At 41.5% G+C, this 24,801-nt stretch overlaps 1 protein-coding gene across 3 annotated transcripts in view; it reads right to left on the reverse strand.

The window, feature by feature from the left end:
* Positions 1–24,801, reverse strand: part of CCSER1 (coiled-coil serine rich protein 1) — a 1,382,889-nt gene that overhangs the window by 519,548 nt on the left and 838,540 nt on the right. For all 3 annotated transcript variants that reach the window (XM_019552963.1, XM_019552965.1, XM_019552964.1), the window contains exon 9: positions 7,758–7,835. In XM_019552963.1, coding sequence (XP_019408508.1) covers positions 7,758–7,835 — 78 coding nt within the window. The remainder of the gene's footprint in view (positions 1–7,757; positions 7,836–24,801) is intronic.

Consider the following 24,801-nt stretch of genomic DNA (forward strand, 5'->3'; position numbering starts at 1 on the left):
ATGGCTAGATAACAGTGTAAAGAAAGAAAGTGTTGAAAATATTTTGTCTGTATTATCTAGAAATAATTCCTCCTATCTGATCCCTCTTTGTAAACAATTAACTTGGCTAGAGCCTTAAGTATTAATTACTTTTACACAAAAGACACTGTGGGATAGGATCTTTCCTTCTCCTGCCTTCATCATGCATATATTTTAGATGCAACATTTTGTCGCTTAAGTCCATCTGAAACTCTGTCTTCCTGTCAGCAGCAACAGAAGAAAACTCCCTGTGATGAACTTCAGATTTTTCTTCTCTCCTTCCCAGAGATTATTTTCTTGGGAGGGAAAAATGTAGAGCAACATAAAAAAGCCACTGTAGATAGACAGAAGAATTACCTTTGCTGTTGTGTGAACATAAAGCTTGTGTCTGTCAATAGGTTAAACATCTCTTGGCTACTGCTCCAGAGTAAAGCAAATATTACAGCACACTGGCAATAATAAAAGAACAGATCCCTCACTAAGATTGTGGTGGTTTAGTGTCAGTATGACTGGAAATAAAAGGACAAACCTGCAATAAAGTAAATGGAAAATTTCTCCCATGACTTTATTAAATGCTAGATATGTCTTTCAGTTACAGTTTTACCTTCATTGAAACAAATATAAAGGAAAAATATTAATTTAGAGATATAAACATCACTATAAGCATCAGTTTAGGGCAGTGGTGCCCAAACATCCAACTCCACAGGGTCAGGTGAGTGGCACAGTGTCAGCTTATAGGCTGGATCCCATGTTGCACTGGTATGCTGGCCTGATCCCACATTGCCTGACTCAGAAGTGTGAGAGGTGGCATGCATGTTACTCATGGGTCTGAAAAATTAACAGCAAGAAAGCAGTAAGTCATGCTTCCACTACCCGCGTGCTACAAAATTTCTGGAACCTGGTAGGCTGGGTGACAGTGCTTCATGGGCCAGATCAGCCTATGGGCCAGGAATTGAGCATCCCTAGTTTAAAGCATACATGGGCAGACAAAACCATGACTGCTCTTAACAGTGCTATTTCAAATAGTACAAAACATAGTACAAAGTGAAAGTCCTAACCCTAAGAATCCCACACTATGGTGGCAGTTGCAGTGGTACCACTGTCTGAATTCCTTTAGACAGGTGGAGACAGAAGTGACAATTTTCACCCAATCTGGCCCCAGAAAGTGCTCCACAGCCATGACCAAACAGAAGTACAAAGCTGCAGAACACTTGAAAAGGGCTAGATCCCACAAAAATCTGAACCCTCATTACATGAGGATTCAGATGAAGACACTCCACAATAGAGTGACTTCAATAACTTAGTTTAAGAGAAGTTCACCTGCCTCCTGCCTCCTCCACCTCCCAGTCCCAGTTTTCAGAATGGGAGGGGAAAAGAGAGTGGAGAGAGTTCAGTCTGGGTTTTTTCAAGCCTGTGCTGGAGGGTGGGGCAAGTGGACTGGAGCCCCCCACTCTCCAAGGTGGACAGGCTCCAATCCAGCCACCCCACCCTCCAACACTGGCTGAGTAACCCCACAGAATGAACTCCTTCTGCTCCCTTAACCCCCTCCCCCATTCTGAAAATAGTGCTAGGTCTGGCAGGGGTGTTATTAGGGGAGAGCAGCTGCAGGCTCTCAGTGACTCTAAACAGCAACTGGATTACCCACCCCTAGGATCCAACAGCAAACTTCTGTTGAGTCCAGGGGATCTTTCTAACTCATGGTGCTTCCTGCAAAATGCTATGAGTTACAACAGGGAGCTGGTCTTCTGTCTGTGCCCTCAGAGTTTCAGAGCTTCATTACAATGATTTGAATATTTATTGAAAAAATTATTTTAATCAAAGGCTGTTTGTAGTGTCAGGCTACAAAGAACTTACAGTAGGCATACATCTATTTGGAAGTATCTATTTGTATAGCAGACTTTATCAGAAGAATCTGCCCTACCACTTCATATAATTTTGTAACTGGCCACGTTGCTATTTGACTATATCTATTCATCTTCCATCCTGTTTTAATAACCCAACTGACACATAAGAAATTATTCTTTGATCTCTCAATAAAATAAGCCTGTGCAGAAAAGGGAAGGTGAAGCAGGTTAAATTGGCATTGATTATTTAAGACACATTCATCATTTATTTAGCAATCTTCCATATCACAAAATCTGTTGTGTTCACTGGGTTTTCTGAGATTCATATTTGTTTTAAAATGATTGTTATAATGTGCATTAGAAAGCAGAAAGAATTTACTCTAACATCAGGTTGAGGTCTCCTGACAAGCTGCAGAAAGGAGAAAGTGGCTTTTTGTGGAACCTTCTGAACTTTTTCAGGCTATCCGGTTTTCCTTTTTTAATTACTATCTCTCCCCTCCATGCCTGCATACATACACTATAGCTAACTTGATAACATTTATTCAATGAATAAAGTGGTTACCATGAGCCACAGAAGGCAATGAGACTGTATATCACTAAAAGACCAGGTCTACATGAGATGTTGACTGCACGGTTGTTGCGGTGCAGTCATTTAGTACTTGCACACATAAATAATAAATGACTGTGCAGTAACTGGTGGTACTACACAGTAGCATGCCTGCATGGCTTCTTGTGATGCTGACTGTGCAGTAACTCATTACTACTGTGCAGTAACTTGTTACTACTGTGCACTAATAACAAGCTCCTGTGTAGTAATAACAAGCTACTGCAGCCAGCGTGCCATGTAGATGTGGCCACGGAAGACAAAATGTGTTGAAAATATTAAGAAATACTCTACTGGAGTGTTTTTATTAATAAAGAAAAGAAATTAAACATTAATTTTGTTTTAAAAGAACCTCGGGAGTGGGGTAGGGGGGCAAAATTTATTTTTCCTTCCAGCTCATAGGTATGTCCTTTATATCTTTTTGGCTTGTTTGCATAGAAATAGCGCCTTTTGGCACTGATTCGGGATGGGAGAAAAAGAGTAGAACTGTCCACCAACTTTTAACAAGTAACTGCAATTGTTTTTGATCATGCATGACTGCATAAAAATAGACCTCAGTGATTGTTATAGATATTAAGAATGTAACCCTAATTATGTCCCATGTATGGTGGTGATATCCACACAGTAAATTTCAAGAGAACAAGAAAAACTGCATTCAAACTTTTGGTCACCATCCCTGAACTTGGCAATCAGAACAGCTTCTTTATTCTCTTTCCCACTTCCTTTCCCTTCCAGTTACATTCATACCAGACTTTTGATTTTTTTTCTTCACAGTTATATATACATTCATATTCAAAGGCATACAGGAAGCAAACTAATAGGCATACAGGAAATGAACTAACTCTGCAGTATGGTAATATCTGTAGTAACAAGTACTATCCTGCTGTGGAATTTTTTTCTCTGCAACTGAACATGTGTAGAAGTTGACATGGCGGGCTGCTGCACGGTGGGGCCTGCTGGCTAGCCCCACACTACTTCTTCTGCCCCAGGCCAGCCCCTCCGGAGCATGGTGAGCTAGGTTGGAGCAGCCCTGAGCTGGCAGGCTGACTCCCTGGGCCCCCTGCCAGCCAGGGCTGCTCCAACCCTCAATTTGCTGCAGTCCTGGGTGCACGTGTAAATGTCTGGTGGCAATAAACTCCAACAGTAGCATCAGAGTTTATTGCTTTGCCTTAAAAGCACCTGTAGATGTGCCCACAGTCTTTTAAATAAGGTTACATTTTTGTCAATATTATTTCATGCTGTGAAATATGTATATCACAACTGACTTCAATAGGAAAAGAACCAATTTCACTATTACCTGTCAAGAGATACAAAATTTAATACATGAACAAAGCAAATTATGTAAACTACAATCTTGTGAAAGGTAGTGTGCTGCTACTTTGTATATATTCCCTTCACTTCCCCATGTCTTGGTTCCATTCTAGTCAAGATGGTCAACACACACTTTTGCAGGGAAACATAGTATCACTTTTCTCCTTCATCTATTTACTGTACCACAATTTTCCCAAGCATCCTATACAAGACAAATCAATGCAGGTGGTTGTATTGTTTCATATAAAAAAAAAATCCACATCTGCTTATGTTGTCATGTCACATTAAGTTATATGAGAAAACATATGGTGACACAGTTGATGATTCCAGCTATAACACAGTAGGGATGTGACACTGGGGAATCTTGAAGATTTGTTGGCACAAAATACTGTTAAGAAACTGCTGCTCAGAATAATAATAAAGGGAAGCGGAAGGATATAACTTTAGTTTGATTATTAACTAACTGTTCAAAAAAAGGGGAATACTGTTCTGATAAGCTTGAGAATCTTAAAAGTAACTCTTTAACACAGGATATAATACTATTGTAATGATCCATTGTCCCTTCAACAATAAAGCATGTTTTAACTTGTCTGCATTTGAAACCATGTGAAAAAGGACTGCATTTCACACAAGCATTCCAACTTAATTTTTGTAGTTGATTATAATTCCAAGCCATTGCCGTCTTCCCCACCACTGTGAATTAATCTAAAAAAATCCCTTACTAATAGTTGTGGACCTGATCCACAACTGATTGTGGATAAAGAGGTGTGGAATGGGCACTCAGTACTTAGCTTGCTCCTTTCAAAGGCAGTTTACATCACTGCTACTAAAGTCTGCCTAAGGGCTTCAATCCTAGAGGAAGGAAAATTGATGCTGTTGAACTATTATTTCAACCTGCATCTCCTTAAAACATATTTATAGGAAGTGATTAAAATTAATTTCATCTAGCTTACAGTAACTCCTCACATTACAAATACGCTCTTTATTGAAAATTAGATGAAAAGATCTGTGTCATGAAGGTTAATATTGATTAAATGAAGCAGAATGTGATTCAGAAGCAATATGGTCTGACCCTGAGACATGCAGCATAGTAATGAAGTGTTGCCTTCTTTGATGCATTAAGGGCACGTCTACATGTGCATGTAAGCATGACTAAATTACATGTGCATTAAGCTAATGCACATTAAGCAATTTTTGGTAAGTGTCTACATGTTCAGGGAACTGGCACTAAAGTTAGTGTACTTGGCACTGAAGTTAGTGTCTAGACCCTGCAGCCCGGCTGTGTGCCTCTAGTGGCCAGGCAGACACAGCAATAAAGTTAGTGTTGGGTCATGTCTATATATGTATTAGTACACTTTAACCGTGACTAAATTTGATGTTGTGATTAGCCTAATTTCACCATTTTTTATGTGCATTAAATTAGGCTAATGTGCATTAACATATCTCATGTGCCCTAAAACACTCAACTTATCAATGAAGCCCCTACAAATAAAAATTTATTTTCCCTCCCAACAGCATATTCCCTTGAATACAGGGTATTTTCTTCAAAGGGAAAGCAAAAAAAGTAACATGTATGGAACCATATGATTATGGGGGGGGATTTCAACATGTCCTCATTTTTCCTAATGTTTATCTCTGTGCAAGGAAATTGGGAAAGTGGGGAGAACTGTTCCAATTCTACTGAGATGGACAATGACTTGGGAGCACAGGAAATTAGGGCTGGAAGGCACCTCGCAAGGTCACCTAGTACAGCTTCCTGCAGAATCATGCCTGACTAAACCACCCTTGCCAAATGTCTGTCTAACATACTTTTGAAACTTTTCAAGCATACAGATTCCACAATTTCTCTAGGAAGTTGGTTTCAATTCCTGACCACTACCACAATCAGAAAGTTACTCCTAATCGCTATTCCCCTGCTGAAGCTTGAGGCCACTGCTCCTAGTCCTGGCCATAGAGAAAAGCCCATCTCCATCCTCTCTCACCCTTCAGGTATTTGAAGACTATTATCAAATCCCGCGTCAGTCTTCGCTTTGCCAGGTTAAATGACTCTAGTTCTTTCAGCCTTTCCCCATAAATCTCACCTCCCAGGCTCCTAATCATTTTTGTCACCCTGCACTGGACTCTTTCCAAACTGTCCATGTCATTCTTGAAGTCTAGGACCTAAAACTGGACACAGTGCTCCAATTGTGGCTTCACCAGTGCTAAATAGAGGGGGAAAAACATTTCCTTTGATTTGCAAGTGACACTCCTATTAATACAGCCCAGAACACTGTCGGGTTTTTTTCAACAAGATTATACTGTTGGCTCATGTTCAATTTATGGTTTACATAACCTCCAGATTATGAAAGGGCAACCTTTTTATGGCAATTAAATATTAAAGAAAACTGACAGGTGCCAAAATGGATCAGTTGTGGCTTGAGATTCCAAATACAAATAAAGTTTGTCTACATATGCAGTCATAGCACATAAATGAGACTATTCACTTATGCAAGAGAAAGTATGTCAAGTTTAAAATTCTGGATGATAGAGTCCTCTCTTGGGGCTAAGGGCTAATTTCCTCTAACACAGAGAGGCAATATGTGTACCAGCACTCAAGCAATATGAAAGCCATCTTGCTGGGTGCATTTGGTGCATTCCCAGAGTACTCAAGCAGTTAACCAGGTTTTCCTTACGTTTGCAACATTTCCCAAAAGCTTTCTAATCATTTCACAATTATGCAAAGGAATATGGCAAAGCAAGTTGCAGATATTGTTACCAATACACAAAAACAAACCCGGGCAAATGTAAGGAACAAGAAGTTAAACAGTATTCCAGTGTGAGATGTAGAAGAACAAACAACCAACCTTTTTGTTTAAAACAGTGTTAAATGTGTCTACACTCTTAAAAAAGATTGTTGTCATCATTCAGGAAAGCATTTTAGCATGCACTCTAGTTCATGCTCACTCAGAAAGACATGTAAGTACTAACCACCTTAAATACTTTCTCAAATAAAAACACTTCTCAATTAGGCTGGGGGCTGTTCATTTATATAAACTGCTAAACTGTTTTCCTTTTACACACTTCAATTGAAAAGTGAAGATTTTACATGAGAAGCATACCTCACCAGAGGTTTTTAAGAAACTAGTTAGATCCCAAATAGTGCCATCAAAAGTACATAGGTAGACTACTGAATACAACAGAATCACATTCATGTACCTCATGATATAATCAAAGCCTTACTTGGTACAGCAACTTTCAAACATAAGTATGGTAAGAGACTCTTACATTACCAAAAAACAAAACAAAACACACAAATAAAAAGTTGGGCTGCACTTAAGTCAAGATTCATGATTTGAACATTCTTTATCCATACACAGTCAGGCATAAAATTATCCAAACTCACAAAGAAAGACTTTTGGCAGAGTAAAAGTGTACCACAGAAATAGCACTCTTATTGACAGTCATGTTTAATAATCATGTTCTGTTGTTTTACTAAGTATATAGATGGTATTAATGCACAAAGATAAAAATTCTAATTTTTAATTAGTTTACACACAATACTCATAAGTTTTTGGAAAAGCTGCATCTCTTATTATAGTGCTAGAGTATAAAGATGATTTGCTTGATCTCAGGTAATTACAGACAATAACTTAAGTTGTTAATAAGTGAATAAACACCTTTTTAATACCAAAAAAAGAAATCACAATCTACTAACAGGTATCCCCCATGTGTCTGTGGCTACTCCAACTCTGGAGAATATATTGGAGCTGTTGGTAAAACAGGCAATTGATAGGATATTGGTATGCTGACAGGTAGCTGCAATTATCTTTTTCTATTATAGAAGGCATTTGAGAATCATTTACAAGCAAAAGATGAACAGTGTTCTACTAAATCCTATTAAATCAATGCATGGACACAACAGTAGCACAGGCAAATAGACAGAAGTCTGAAAACCAATAAAGGATGATAAAAAAAAAATACTGTTTAATACAGCTACTTACATCATAGCCTATAAGTTCAGTCTGTGTGGATTTATCTGCTTGGGAAATAAGAACCTTCTGTAAATGTTGGGCTTTTTCCTGCAAAAGAAAACAACATATTGTAGGTGAGTCATGTTCTCCCTCTCTGGGCTTTTCAACTATCAACAGCCACATAATAAGTGCAAAACTCATGCACTGGCAGCTGTTTTGAAATGGAGTATCTTGGTATTATTCTCACTGGGAGATTTGTTTCCCTGCTACTGTTATCTTATGTATCAACTGAACCATTTATTAAGTGGATAGTGAGCACATAAATCGTGAGTATGCATGATTTACAAGGTTGATGAGAATATTACTGTAGTGTAATGCACAGGGCCCTTCTTCAGGATCAGATTTAGGCCTTCATGAAGAAAATATATTCGCAGATACCATAAACTTATCTGCAGGAAAAGGAGCTAGCAGCATTTTACATAGCAAAACCAACTTCTGGACAATAAGAAATTAAATATATGAACTAATGGTGGCCACAAGATTTTACACAATTCTTTTTCCCATCCAAATATACTGTTTTATCATAGCCAAAACATTTATTGGAAATGTATCAGTATATCAATCCAAAAGTTCTGACAGAAAAAGTTCCTGAGATCCAGCATAAACAATTTAGTTAACAAGAGAGAAAGAGAATCAAAGAAAACCCCCAATTGCTTTGACACAGTTATGATCTGAGAAAACGTTTGAAAGGTTTTTTTGTTGGTTTTTGTTGGGGGGTTTGGCCAAATGATTAATAAAATACATTTGAAAAATCTTGAATCTTGTCACTAAATGGGATTGTTGATCTTCAGCCAACTGTAATATGGACTACAAATGTCTTGTCCCCCATGCCCCCCCCCACACTCTTCCTCCAACCCTGGAGAAGTATAAGGTAAATTACCACAATTATAGAGAATGATGAATAAAAACTAGATGGAGATTTCCATGAAGCAAAAAGGAAACATTAACTTTCTCCATTACCCCAGTCTAGTCTTTTGGATATTAGTAGTCTGTCACTATATTTCTCAATAGTGGGTGCATCTATACATGCACTTTAATATACATTAGCCTATTTTAATGTTTGAGAGCCACTCAAATTAAACCACCTGGAATGTCTCATGTATCAGCGTCACTGCACTTCAAAATGGTGGCAGGGGTGTTTATCTAAAGCTCATCAACTGTGGGAGGCTGCTGGAGCGCGGTAATTGCCACGCTCCAACAGACTTGATTAACTGAGTCTGCTCCGATGCGCTCAAATTCTAGTGCATCGGAGCAGTCTCCCTGCTTGTGCATAGGCACCCCATGCTCTTTAGTTAATGACCATTAGGACAGGCTAATGCACATTCTCCTAGTATTTCATGATGGAGGTACTAGATTTAATGCACATTAACTAAAGCAAATTAATGCATGTGTAGACATGCCCAGTTCATAATTACTCATTTTAGACCCTAAGATTCATACACTTTTTTCTCCATTGGTCCTGTAAACATTCACATGATACAAGAACTTGGGTAAATGGAATCTCAAATAAGATGAACCACAGATTATACTGAACTGAGAATATAGATCCTGAATTTTTAGCCTTATCACTTAGGATGCAAGATTGGAGTTCTGTCCCTTCAAATGCGAGCATTATGTTTTAAAGCTGTCAGTATAATCTTGAATGGTGTTAAGAACTAGTTGGGCACTTCCATTAAAGATTTTTAAGCAGTATGGAAGAAGCATCAAAATACCCAATGCCACGCTGAGATAAACTGAATTGCTAGACGTAACCTAAAGTGTAAATGATTCCATGGTGCCTGTATATTTACATCATCAAAGATTCTGTCAAAAATATCTTTGTTCACATTATTTTTCACACATCCCCAAATAAGGCATATGCCTTGTTTTGGGGTAGGCAGACTAAAGAAAAAACTATATTTCTAGGAGCAGAGAAAGAGCCTAATTTTCAGCTCACTCACCTTCCCTTTCCTGCTCAGCTAAAAGTTATTGCCAATTTCACAGTGCCTGTGAAAAGGTTAAAATTGTAGCTGTTGCTGAAAACTGAACTCTGCCCTTCCCTCCTTCCCTTCATGGGGCCGGCTGGGGGACAGGGGAGGAAAAGAAGCACTAGCCTTTTATAGCACCTCCGTGTTTCTATTCTGGGCAGAACATCAGCTTCCTGCTTAGGACATACACACCAATTTTGGAAAGCAAATTTCTGGAAAAAGGATGTATATGGTATGAGAGTAAAGACAGTACATCAGCACTTACATTGTTGAAAAAGGACAAAGGTAATTCATTTTTTTAAACACAAACCATTTTTTCTCTTCCTTTCTGATGTTACAGATGAGTGAACATATTTTAAGATACCTTGTTCATGTCGTGCTCATACCCTTTTTGTGTGAGACTTGTATAAACATTTGAGCAAGCATGTTTTACTTCTCAGAAGTTTAAGAAAAGGGAATTTAAGAGTTGCGCGCACAGGCATTTGCAAGAATTAATTGTTAATTTAAAACACATTTGTCTTGGTCCTGCTTCTGTTCATACATTTAAAGGGAAAAATGGTATGATTCAATCTATCTGACCCATCACTAATAGACAGACTTACATTTTGAGTATCCATGATCAATCCTAGAGTAAAATAATATAAAACAATACTTGTTGAATAAATACAAAGGAAGAATAATGCTGAGGAAATCACAATTTGCTTTTGGAGAACTCATGAACTGAGGAAATGAAGAAAGCTCACTAAATTACCAATTATTTTGTGAATTATTCACCCAACTACCTATATACTCTGGGATCAGTCCTCAGCATAGTAGTTTAGCTGTCACTTTTAAATTAGGTATATTGGCAGCAGTGGCAGCTAAAACCTTACAAGAATGATATCTTCTCCATGCTATATACAAAGAAGTCGATTACAGCTCCATGAGTATGGGGCAAGCCACCATTATACAACTTAATATATTTCAGAAACATTTTACAGCCTCATGATCATAGAATGGGTATGGGAAATGTATGGACATACCCTAGGACAATCAAAGATGTTAATCTCTACTGTATTAGCAAAGTCACTTGAAAGTAGATATTTTGCTTTGTTGCTTTGAGTTTAAAATTTTAAGCCATCAGATAGCACCAGCCAAACAGATGATAGAATCATTGCTGTAGGGGAAACTTTCTGCATGATGCATGGAAGGTCCAGACACAACCTGCTTTGAAAATGTAGACTTAAAGCAAGAACAACTTATTTTGCTATGTCTTATCCTAAACTTTTCTGAAATGTCAAAGCCTGGCATAGACTGAGACCAACATTTCTAGAATGTATTTAAGTATGTTTGGACAGAGGAAGGGAGAAATAGTGTCAACATATATACTTAGTGTTAAAGGGCTTGGTTCATTTGGTTTTAAAAAACATCTGTAAGTATTTGGTCTTTGTATCTCCCCAAAACATAAGGGAGGAAGCTGTGTCATTATTCAGAGCAATAGGGATGGACAGCTTAAAGGATGTTCTAGGGCTTGTAAACACGTTTTAAAAGCTTTGCAGTTTAGCTATCCATTAAGTACCTGCATGTTTTTGGAAGCATATTTTGGAAGGATGTTTCTGATGGCAACTGAAAACCACCTTCCAGTATGAAAACAAAACAAAAAAATGTCCATGTTATGTAAATCATGACTCTCTGATTTGATGATAGTATAATTTAATTCTTTCCATACAGTAAAAGCCAAACTGTGCCTTCAGCTATAGAATCACAGTGATGGTGAAGACTCAGATTAAGCAGATTTGTAAAGTACAGACCAGCGTTCCCTCTAAGCTGTGTGGTGTGCACAGTCGTGCAGGCACACACATGCTGCGCTGTTCAGGCATGCATGCGCAGCTGCACACACCATGCAGCTTAGAGGAAATGCTGGTACAGACACAGAGATACTAGATGTTCTTGGGTTATCAAGTCCTCTGAAGCAAGACCTTGGGAGAGAGAAACTGGGGTATGGTAAGAAAATATTGAAACAAAAAGGCCTAATAAGATTCTATAGGGAACTGGGGGTGGGGGATAATTCGCCTATAAAAGAGTTTTTGGCTATACTCATGATCTATAATTTCTTACTGAGTCTCCCACTTCGAATACTGTTATGAGCAGGAATGGAACAGGGAAATCTGCTTTAAACCCTATAGCCAAAGAAAAAATTATGATAAATACTTAACAAAGATTTCTTGTCAAATTCTCACTTGGTTTGCTGTAAACAAGTTCATGGTTCTCTGTGCTGACCACTCGTATGTAGTGGGATCCATAAATATTTGTGATGGAGGGGTCTGCTACTGTAGACTCACAAGTTTATTGATTATCTTGGTTATTCACTGCAATATGTGACCTTAATTTCTACACTTGAACTTTAAGTTCTGATTCAGCATTTTTTTAGCTTACTGGAGCCATTTTAGTACTAGAGCTATTGTACATCCACTAATGTAGCACTTATTGCATAAAATTATATTTGCCATATCCAGATGTCAGTTTCATAAACTGATTTATAGTAGAATACTTAATAATATTGTTGTGGACTCTTATTTTAAGCTGCATGATCATAGATTGGGCATGGCATGCGCACATGTTTGCTGTTGCCAGAAGTCATGCTGGGAACTTGATTTAAGCAAACTGGGGTTGGGGGAGGAGGAGGGAGGATCAGGAGAGATAGTGGATCCACAGGGAAAGATTAGTAGGTCTGAGGTGGGGTAGGGGGAGACGGCAGTGGTCGAAAGGGCTAATAATAGCCCTTTGAATCAGAATTGCAGGGAAGGAAAAGCACAAGCCCTATGGCTGAGGCAAGAGGCTGGGCATTCCCAGCCCCAGGGCTGCAATCTTAACGTGTACACACATTTGTTATATTGGGAAAATCCACTCCCAGTCTATCTTAGTTTGCCTCCTCAGGTGAATAAAGTTACATCAGATCAGCCATTTTTTTGCCTGATCTAACAACTCTGAATGTCTGTACAGATCAGTGCTTAGACTGACCCAACCCTAGTAGGGTTGATCTAAGTGCAATGTCTGCATGTACTCCTAATGTTTAGGGACCTACCCAAATCAAGGTAACAGATGTGTGATTTCACAGACTGATCACAGCACTGGCCACCATTTTCGCAGGCTTAGTTTCATAGTTTCTAGGGTCGGAAGGGACCTGAGTAGATCATCTAGTCTGACCCCCTGCCATGGCAGGAAAGAGTACTTGGGTCAAACAACCCCAGCAAGATGTACATCTAACCTCCTCTTAAACACCCCCAGAGTAGGAGCCAGCACCACTTCTCTTGGAAGTTGGTTCCAGATCCTAGCTGCCCTGACAGTAAAGTAGCGGTTCCTGATATCTAGCCTAAATCTAACCTCTGCCAGCTTGTGACCGTTATTCCTTGTCACTCCTGGCGGTGCTTGGGGGAACAGGGACTTCCCCAATGCCTGCTGGTCCCCCCGTCTAGTTTGTAACAGGCCACTAGATCCCCCCTCAGCCTTCTCTTATTGCAGCATTGCTGATTGGCCAAGAGGGCTGCCTTTCACATGGCCCTACTGCTCACTGCTGACTGCCAGAGAGGGCTGCCCTTTATGCAGCCCCACCCTTTTCCACCAATCAGCACCTAGGGGTGGGGCTGCATGAAGGGCAGCCCTCCCTGGCAATCAGTGCTGGAGGGAGCAGCCAACATCTTGACTTCTCCTCTTCAGGCTGGTGGCTTCCTCCCCCTAAGGCTGAGAGGCCAAGGCCATAACAGCATTTTATTTTTCATAGGTTTTTTTCCATGGAAGTTCCATGCAAAATTGTGGAAACTGCCATTTTTCACAGTGTTTGCGGAAACTGCTGTTTATTGCGGCTTCCGCAAAAATCATGAAATCACTATTTGAGTAGGTCTCTATTAATATTTGTTCCAGTTGCCTCCTATTTTGAATTAAAATAAATGAAACTACAGATTTTCATCAGAAATGCACAAAGTTGGGGAAGAACTGTAAATGATACTTCTATTTGCTTCATCCTCAGCCCCAGCAGTGCTGCAACGATTTGTGGTTCCTATCCAGGATTTATTCATTCATTCATTCATTCATTCAGTGAGGTCACCTGTATTTTAATAACTACATGTTTTGCAGGGAAGATCTCTTACTGCATCAGTTCTTGCTGTTAAAATTATTGGAATCACAAATGAAAATAACTCATTAACCCTAGCAGAAACCATCAAAACAGGATCACTGAAGCAAGTATCTCCAGAAGAGAAAAATCACCATTTAGGTGCATGAAGAAGAACATAATTAATCTAATTTATGACAACCCCCTCCCGTATAATTATAAATATTTCAAATCTTTTGGCACGATACTAATTCGCTGAAAAAACCAATGGCATTATTTATATTCATTAAAAGATTTCCTCAACCAAGAATTCCCAGGCATTTCTGCAGGTGCAGCATTAGGGAGATGGTAGGAATCAAGGCAATAACAGTAAAGAGAATTGAAAAAATAGCATAAGTGTCTTTAGCAACTTAAGCTGAAAAAAACAAATACATTTAGAGAAAAATATGAGCACAGAGAAAGGAGGAGTATCAGCAACATATACTGGTATAATTCAAAATGTAAGTTTACTGACAAATGAAAAAAGATTTCTAAAAACACATGCATACACATACAAAACGGGATGAGAAAGATGAGATTAGCCAGGGGAAAAGCTCAAGCTGTAGCTTATCTAAGGCATCAAAATATCTGCTGATCCTCTATGATATAAAAGCCGAAACACAAATACAAAATAGTTTAGTCAGTGAAGATTGAGTTGCACGCTATCAAGAGCCAGGGGTCTGCCTGGGGTATTTCCTGGTTCCTTACTTAATACCTTTAATACCAAGAAACAGAGTATGTCAGGTCTTCGTATGAAGAGTTCAGAACAACCAGAAATGAGGCATGGGAAATTTCCTACAGAAGGAAGACACTTTTCAGGAGGGAAAAAATTTAAAACAATTTCTCCCATCAAAAACAGATTCACAGGCATCATTCCTACTGATTTTTTCATTTAGTTCATTTTGTGATGTAAATTTATATCAATGAATGGATGACTGGTTTTCATCACCACTTCAAGAAATGCAGTCAATAGGATTATAAAAGTACTCAAGTCTGAGAGAGATATGGGGCACAGATGAACTTCAAGGAAAAGTCAAGGTAATAGTGCACCAGGAGAAATACTTTGAAATAACAGTGGGAAGTTTATTGGGAGTCAATGGAACTGTCAGCTGCACTTGTTCATCCTCCATCCAAGTTGTCTTACCAGACCCCTCATTGTGATCCCATTCCTTTTGGAGGTTGGTCTAGAAATGGCAGTTTGCCAGCTCCGGACAGCACTACTGCAGGTCATTCTACCTGTAGCTGAACTAAATAGGCATGATGAAGCTGCCATTTACTTTACCTTTCTCTACATTCTAACCAAAATTTGCTACCCATCGCTGAGGCACTTATGCTGATGCATGCAATTTAAGATTAGGGGAAAGATATTCTTGGTAAGAAATCATAATCAGAAAAATAAATTTGAAGTACATCAGGTTGAGTCCAACTCTTGGGGAGTACTGTTTGTTTAAACCTACAAAACCTACAAAACTGTTTAAAACTACAAAACTAGATAGCAATGAGATACATTGTAAAGGAGGAAAAACAATGTCCAGCCTCTACCACTTTAAATTAAAAGTCAGAATGAGAAACCAACCTCATCACTCACATCACATGCCTCATGATCCTAATTCTAGAAGATACAAGACTGAACTCTATTGCTTTTAAGACTGTCTGCCAGCAGAAAATAAGAGTGAGACTTACATAGGCAGCAGAAAGAAGTGCTCTTCTGGTACAGGAAGAGTACATCTGGGTCTCACTATCACAAAGTTCAAGGACAAAGGCTGAGATATGGAAACTGTAAAAGTAATGGCAGTTTCCGTAGCAGTAGTAAAACCTACCCCCAGACTGATGGTTATTACAGCTGGATAGAAACAAGTATCTTGGCAGATGAGCCAAGGTGTCTTGCTGTGGCTCCAGGGACGTAGATTTGAGCCTCAGAGGGTGCAGCTACATATGAAAGTAAGGTGAAGCAATAAACATCAGAGCTGTGTGAGCAAGACTAAACTGCTCCCAGGTGCAGCATCTATATGTGTGTTCAGGACAGCAGCAGTTTGAGCTGGAGCAGAGGAGGCCTGAACTTGCATGGTGCATGGAGAGTCGTCCCCAGGCTCCAGGCGATGGTGTCAGGTGGTGGTGGGGCTGGCTGGGGCACACAGGCACTGAACATGTGGAACTGTGTGGTGAGGCAGCAGCCATCCTGGCCCCCACCTACACATGTGCTTCAATGCAGTTCATTACTCTACCGTAATATAGTACTAGTCACAGCAGTACTGGTACAGTTGTGGTACTGCCCTGTACTGTTCCCAACGGTATTATCTTACAGCAGAGTTAATTAGTTTACTACACCCTAATACCAGAGAATGTGTAGACAGTGGCACTTTACTATGGAGCTAATTAGTCTACTCTTCAGTAAGGTGCATGTGTACATGCACCCAGAGTAGACTCACATTGAAAACTATCTCGAGTCAACTCATGTGTAAATGGGTGTATGTCCATTTGAGGTGGGAAGCAAATATGGGCAGATCTAGGATTTTGAAAGAGGGGGAGGACTGATGGTGTGGCACACCAATATTATTCAGTTTGAGATTGAAGCAAAACCAGTATAATTTTATTGGACTGTGCATTATTTTGTTATATATTAAGTATAAAACTATACAACTATGCAGCTGGTCCAAAAACTATATCACAAAAAATCCTTGCCTCAAGAACAGTTAAGTAACAACATGGCTGAGTAAGGTCCATAAGCTGTGGGACTGCAGCACATGTAGCAGAAGCATAGTGAAGGATGCTACACAGACACATGGCTCTTAGAATGAGAAGTCTTGAAGTGAGCCTTTAAAGACAAGCCAGGGGTTTCACTACTACTGCTCTTTGTACTGCTGCAGGGGGGTGGTGGAGTTGGCCATGCCTATGGAACAGCTGCATTCTGAAGAGCATGGGTCAGAACAAAGTGATGCTTAACCCATTCCCTGCTGGGCAGCTCGCTCCCTTATTGCAGCAGAGCCTTGTTAACAACACGGGCTGCATCCACACGAGCATGGGCTGTTTTTCCCCAGGGACAAGAAGCAGCAGAAAAATATCCTTGGTGGATGTCTGTGCCACACACCTTCTGGCACATAGTAGGTTACTCTGGGTGGAGTCGAGGAGGCTGAGGCAAGCAACTGTGCTGGCCCCAAAAGACTTACTGGGGGTCCTGGGGGCGTTGGCGACCTGCACCTATGACAGTCCTCCTGCTTGAAACCCAGCTGGCAGCTGGAGTGTGGCTCTGGCTAGCCATGCTCTGGTTTTGGGCAGCACATGCTGTCCTTGTGTGTGCTGCTGTATTTTTATGTTTTTGTCTCCCGGGGTCAACTCCCCCCGCCCCATGTGGCTACCTTGTGTCAAAGATCAAAGTCTTTGATTTCAGATGCCGATGGCAAAAGGTCAGATGGCAAAAGGTCAGAGGCTAACACAACAAACTCTGTAAATGTAATTTATCCCTCTGTATTAACAGTGCTGCATATACACACCCCTGTCTGTGCCTCATTTCAAATCACTTGAATTCCCACACAAGAGAGAGACACTAACCTTGAACAAATTGCAGCTTGGTACCGTGACGTCAAAAAAATATATCGGTACCCATGGTGACCAGATAAAAATGAAACTACTTTAGTGAAGTTGTAAAATTAAATAATATACTATGCGTGCCATCCTGTGACCAAACAGGACCAGTACCACCCAAGTAAAAATAACCCCCCTTTTTCTGAAACCTGAGCAAACAAAGACAGAACAAGTGCCAACTCGTTAATTATTCATGCCTGGCATATAGTAATTGGTCACCTTTGCCAAGTATAACTTTGAAAGATCTTCCGCCCAAAGCAGAGAACTGTGTATACACTCAAGAAGAATAGATCGTGCACAAATATTATCTCTCCGCCTACATATCTTTCTGGCCTATCCCTGTCTTGCCAGCCCATCTATCTCTCTATCTTTGTCGTTATCTTTCTTATCAAGAGCTCTCGGTAATCTGCAGACTGCAACGGCTAGTGTGAATCGCTCGGCATCTGTAACAAGCAACTTTCTTACCCACCCTGTAAATGCTGGGTAACATGATATCTGCATGCTGTAACTGAATAAATCAACTCCTCTGCCTACACTGCATCACATCAGTAGTGTAAGTAAAATAAACTTTCTATGTAACCAATACGCTGTGTTTAAATCATCTGACTCCTGCTCACCGTTATCACCCACCTGCCCGGTTATAAATCCCCCTCCTCGCGCCAAGACGGCCGTGCCGACCCAGGCTCGCAGGTCGAGGGTGCACCGGCATTAGGGGCATGACATGGCGTCATGAACAGGATCCAGGGGAGGTGGAATGGAGTCAGAGTTAATATGTCACTGCCCATGGTGTACTGGAGACCGTGATTGTGCAAACTCAAATGATCTATGGGCACACATTATTTACCACCAAGCAAATGGTCTCATTAACTCATTGATCACCTGGTATGTGTCTCTTATCGGAGAAAAAAGGGGCAAGGCATGGGCTGCATCCGCCATGTACAGGAAGGGGGAGAGGGCACCCCACCCGGCAAGTTTAACTGCCCCAACTTGCCACCCAATTCACGCGGGCACGAACTGCTGACGCAGCTCTGCGAAGCCCTAGAATCAGAGAGCCGTACGGTGACAAAGTGGACTGGTCCCAAATGGGACAAAGGAAAGATGATTAATGTTTTGTTCCGTACTGTGTCTATCTTGCTGTGTGAGGTTGCGAATTCTGATACACAGCTGGGTACAGCTAGCAAGATTGCTGAGGATCTGGCAGTAAAGTGCAGCGCTCCAGCAGCACCCCAAGATGGCACTGAACAAAAACAGGAGTTAGAACAAAAAGATGCCGGTACACAAATGGAGAAGCCACCGCCCGTAAATGGCACTGACGACAAGCCACGCCCAGAAATTGGAACTGAGCCAAAGGGGAGACTATACTCAAGCCTAGAGAGACTGACGGCAAACAACGAGATGTCACCGAACAAGGCCACACCCACCTCATGGCCGGGCTATCCTCCTGCCACTGCCCCACTAACGAAGAACAATCTGATGTCACCAGACACAGTCACGCCCACTCCATGGCCGGACCATGCTCCGCCTCCAACCACTCCGCCGCTACCGTACCTAGAAGGGCTCGATGATGTGCTGCTAACGAAAACAAAAGTAAAGCTGGCGAAAAAGAGCTGATGAGTTCAGCCTTACCCATCACCGTATGCAAGCGTACTCAGGCGGGTGGTGTCACAGAAACTACCACCACCACTCGTCCCAGGACTCAGATGGAAATAAGTGAGCTCCGCAAAGAGATGGAAATTCAACCCGACGAAACTCCTATAGTTTGGCTAGGCTGCCTCGTGGTAGCAGCCGGACACGAAACTCTTGATTCAGACGAAGCCATGCAACCCGTTCAGAACACGGCCTGGAGCCGAGGGCTAGTTACCGATCCAGCCTCCGTGACGAGAAATGGACATTGGCCAATACCATTACTGGCCTTGGTAGTAGAAGTTCTCATGCAGAAATCACACATCTGGCATGAGGGCAGCCCCAACCAACCTAATGCCATCCAGTTGCTCCATGCCATAATGGGAGTTTCTTACGCCATGTGGAACCCAAATCTACACCCTTTGAATCTGACACAAGTGCAGCAGGGTGCAGCATGGCCGCAACATTATCTACATAACCCAGGTTGAGTTCCCTGCCTCCAAGAAGCCATCGAAGCTGCCACTGACGTATATGGAGGTCCACAAGGACTTACTGCAAAATTGGTCCTTAACCCGAGTGTGAATGGAGCATCGGCAAACCTCTTGGGCCTAATATCCCACCTGCAATCAGCAATGGCGAGCTACCCTCCTAAAGCCCACGCTGCAGCCTACCCAATTCAAGCACCATCCGGAGGGACCAGTCATCACCGCCTCAAAGATCAGTAGAAGAGAGGGCCATGTTCAGATTCTTGTTGAACCACACGAAACTCAACAAAGCACAACTATGGGCACTAGGAGATGAAGGACAGAACCTCCTTGCAGAACAACTGGGCTTCAAATGCAACAGGCAGCCAAAAAATGAGTAGTCGCCATCGGCAGGTCTGACGGCGCAATCCAAGAAGCTGCTACAGATGATCCTCGCCCTTACACCGAGCTCACCCTCATCGATCCAATGAACCCTCTCAGACAAGTATGTGTCTCATTCCTACTCGACACAGGAGCCCAAGTCAGCATGATTATCACTGATGAATCCCATCAGGTGACGAAGAAAGTCATCATGGTACAAGGCCTGAATGCCGTAAAGCCCACACCTGTAATTGGATTTTTGGTAAAGGGTTATCGAAAAGTGCTAACAGGTGTTCTAGGGGGCATCAATCTCCTAGGCGTCCCTGCAATCCGTGCATTAAAGCTCAAAGAACAAGTGTTGCAAGCTCTTCCACTTGCCATGTCACCAGACAACTGTCATCGTCCACCTTTGTATAACACAACTGCTTGGCGATACCGACCCATCCTGACTAAAGCATCGTTGCAAGCCTCTCTTCAAACCCTGCTATCCCACTTGGAGCAAAAAGGTCGCATCACGCCTGTTTCTGAAAGTATTTACTTATCAGCCAGATGGGGCCTGGACGCCCAGATGAAGCCCGGCTCGTCGTTGACTACCGCATGGCGAACAAACATTGTGCATCCATCATCCAGCCAAATATTTCAGACCTTCCTCAACAACTGTGCAACATAGCCTAGTACCAAAGTCAGCCTTGGGTAGGAGTAACCATCGACATGGAAGATCAAAGATCAAAGATGTCGACAGCTCCACAGAACCTCCACACCTTTTAGGGCACCTCAACTGGTTATCTAGATGCGCCGAACAAAAAGTTACATGAGTTACATATTGTTTCTAGATACTGCTGTTTCTTGTTTTCTTTTGCAGGTAAACACCATGGGGTTTGTCATAACCCTCATCTTATGCTGTACCATATACTTTGCCTCGTGCATGATTCAACAGAACTCGTTTTTGACTCTGTTAGCTGTTTCCACTACCGAATACCACAACTTCGAGGACACCGGAAACGCAACAGTAGACTACTGACTCTATTTCCCAAGACTCATGGCAACAATGGACACCGGCATCGTCACTCATCTTAGTCGACCACAGTCTAGTATTTTCATATTTTACTATTTTAACCTCTTATGTTATAACCTCCCTTTAGCGGATGTCTTAGAATTACTTTTTACTATCAACAGTACTGTATATATACCTACATCTAAATGGCCACATGTTTATATGAAAAGTTGAAAGTTTTGTTACTTGTATGATGGAATACAGTAAAGTCTGAATTGTTTATCTATATAACTATGACCGTGTGGCCGCGACACCTTGTAGTGCAGGGAACACCTGAATGTTCAGTGTGTGGCACCAGAGATGGGCCTGTGGTGCCACATACTACATGGCTGTGCTTGTCTGGACACAGCTATGGAGGGCAACGAGGAGGAGAGGTGGGATATTCCCCACATGCCCTAAACTCCAGGAAGTTGGGTTTAAGGCTTCATACCATTTAACCCATTCCCTGTTGGCTCTGGTGCCAGCAATTTGCTCCTTCATTGAAGTAGCTGTGTTTGTCAGGTTGAGAGAAGAAGGAATAGGACTTTCCCTCAGAGAAGCAAGTGCCCTGGACTCTGGGAACCTTGGCTTTGGTGCAAGCAGCTTGCCACATGGAGGGGAAGGGAGAAGAGAGAATAGGACTTTCCCCAGGTACAGTGCAGTGCCCTGGCTCCCAGCAGACTGTCTTAGGGCTTACCCTGCTTACCCCATTCCTACTGGCTGCAAGCAGGCTTCCTGGCCTTGAGAGGACAGAAAACATGGGATAGGACTTTGCTAACCCACCTCAGCTCCCAGGAACCCAGTCCACACCACTTACCCATTCCCTGATGACTCTGGTAAATGTGCTTCTTCATCGTAACAGTTGTGCTGGTAAGGTGGCAGGGAGGGGAAGTGGAGACAGAACTTTTCCTGGAGCAACATGTGCTAAGGAGCTCAGCTATGCCCATGCCCTGCTGCCTTCGGTGCAGGCAGTTTGTCAACCACTGCCTTACAGGCTATAATATATTCATGTTCTTTGCTGCTGATTGTTTTTTAATGTTCAAAGCTATAATATCCAAGAAAGTGGCATAAAACTAAAGAATCTGGTATCTCATCAGAAGGCCCGATTTACCAGTGGGCACATCTACACCAGATATTAGTAGAACTAATTCTACTGTGCAGTAGTGTGTCACAGTGAAAGCCATGCTAATGCACAGCAGAATTAGTCTACTGCGCATTAGCATCACATAAAAAAAAGGTGTTGGCACTACTGCACAGTAACACCGATTATGGCACATTTAGTACCTGTTACTACTTAATGTGCCATAATTATGGTGCAACACTGCACATATAGATGTGCCCAGTGTCCTACAAATAAGTATCTCATAAATAGCAGCTGCTCCAAAATATGCCATGGTTTCTCTTGGTATTTTTATGCATGCTTAAAGATACTACCTGAATCTGATTTTATGCAGGAGTTCTTATACGCCTATATTAAATGTTAAGTATTCTATTTTTGGTGTCTTTTTCAAAATTGTATTATACTCCTCCTATTTGCCTTCCCCTCCCTCACAGATGCTATAAATAGGTGCTTTAAATATGTATATAAAGACGTGGAACAAGTCAGAAATTGATTACAGCTTTAAAGAATAAATGGTAGTTTTGAATCTTATTAGACCCAATTGTCATATAATTATGGATTGTAAAACAAAAAAACCCAACAGTTTAAGTCTATACGACAGTCATATAAAACTTAAAGCGTATCAGAAACAGATAATTCTATACAAATTGAGCCAAATATGGAAGAAGCATGTTTGGCTTTTATATTTTTCTTGTTTTGTAATATCTTGCCTAATGCTGTCACATTTCTTCTTGATTAAGCATACTGTAGTATGAATTCAACAAGACAGAACATAGAAGCAACTTCAGTAGTATTTGGAGGTATTGATTTTGAATGGATAAAAATGCTCAATGTCTCATGTATGAGACTTATGAGAGACATATGAAACTGTTATGGCAAAGTTATTACAGCTATTAGAATAAAAAGTATCTTTTTTCATAAAAGTGCCAATATATTAATTCATGATCTTCTTAGGACTCGGGTATTTGTCTACATATCCCAACTCCTGTAAAATATAGGGTTGGCTCATTCATCAATCAGAAATGAAAAAAATGAAGCCATTTTGGTGACTTTGGCTGTGAGCATCTTGAAGCTGTTTTTCTATAAGCTCTCTCATATCATCTAATTTCCTGTCAATGACAGCACTGTGGCCACTTGCCTCATTTTTCAAATTGAACTGTCCAAACCCAGAATGCTTAGAAGCTAGATTGCCTCATGCATTCATATTAATCAAACAGAAGAAAAACTGAAATGCTTTAACTGTTTTGGATGCTTCAGAAGTACTCTAGCCAGCACAGCGGCAGCTTGTCTCGCTAAGCAATCTAGTGGTGCTTTGTCTAGTTCATGACATATCAAATAACTTATTTTATCAGAGCATTTCTCTCTACCTCTCTCTTTACTTGTCCACAGCTGGATTAAACTTATTCTTAGTTAAGACAAAAAATATTTGCACGCTCTAGTTTGAATTTTCACTCCTAAATCTCTTTATATTCGGAACATCTTCCTTCTTTCCATGGACTAAATAACTTACCGTAATGCCTTCTAAAGACATATCTGTTCAGTTTTGGGTTTGGCTCAGCAGGCACCCAAACAACCACCTGAGAAAACCAGCCGCACTTCAGCCAGATTTACAGTTGACATGTAAACTTGCTACAGGCCTTTGCCCAGCTTTTAGTGACAACGAGAGTCACATAGGACACTGGAGAAAAATCTTATCTCCAAAAGGTTCTCAACAACATAAATCCTTTCAAGTGTAATGCAATTCCCCCAGATGATAACACAAAACAACCTGCTTTTCAATACATTTTTAGCTACATTAAAAACAGATATCAAGATACAGAACTCTCTTCAGACTAAGAACCTCCACAGAACTTCCACTTTCTATCATGGTTTGGGAATGAAAGCTTAGTATGTATACTCATCACTGGCCATCCCTCACAGTTGAGCATGATTCTTTTTCGTGGTTGTCTTATCTGTCCAAAGATAGCTGATGAGGTCTATCCAAGAGACTCTGTTGCAGCTCAGGCACATGTTTCTGTGTGGTTTGGGAGGCTCTGGGTTCCTGATTTCATCCACAATCCACTGTTTCTGCCACTCCCACTTTTCCATCTCCTGTTGTCATTGACATAAAGTTCCTGAAGACTCTTCTTCCATTTGGGACAGTCCTGGGTGACAGTCTCCCACGAATTTCTTTCCCTGCAGGGTTGTACGACCAAGGAGGATGCACCTCAAGATGAGCCCTCCACAGCTAAGTGGCAGACGGTCACCTCCTGTGCCAGGGCTGCTCGAGACACGGCAGCACCAGTTCGGCTGGAGAACAGGTACGAAGCTCTGGCAGCCCTGGAGGAGGAGGAAGGAGAGGACGAAACCAGGGAGGACGCAACTCCATGTTCTGTGCAAGCTGAAGGAGGCAAGAAGGCCAGGAGGAAGAAGCGTCGCGTGATTGTCATTGGTGACTCCATCCTGAGAGGTACAAAGGGCCCCATCTGTCGCTGGGACCCCTCGGCACGCACGTTATACTGCCTACCTGGAGTGAGGATTCAGGACGTGAAAGGGATGCTCCAGACCGTCATCCAGCCCACCGATTATTACCCCATGGTCCTAGTCCATGTGGGCACTAACGATGCAGCCAGGAGGAGCCCTGATCACCTGATGGAGGACTACTACACTCTGGGGTGCATGCTGAAGGAGATGGGCGCACAGGTGGTTTTCTCTTCTATCCTGCCAGTGAGTGGA

This window comes from Crocodylus porosus, unplaced genomic scaffold (genome assembly GCF_001723895.1).
Source record: "Crocodylus porosus isolate Cpor-Errol unplaced genomic scaffold, CroPor_comp1, whole genome shotgun sequence".
NCBI lineage: Eukaryota > Metazoa > Chordata > Crocodylia > Crocodylidae > Crocodylus > Crocodylus porosus.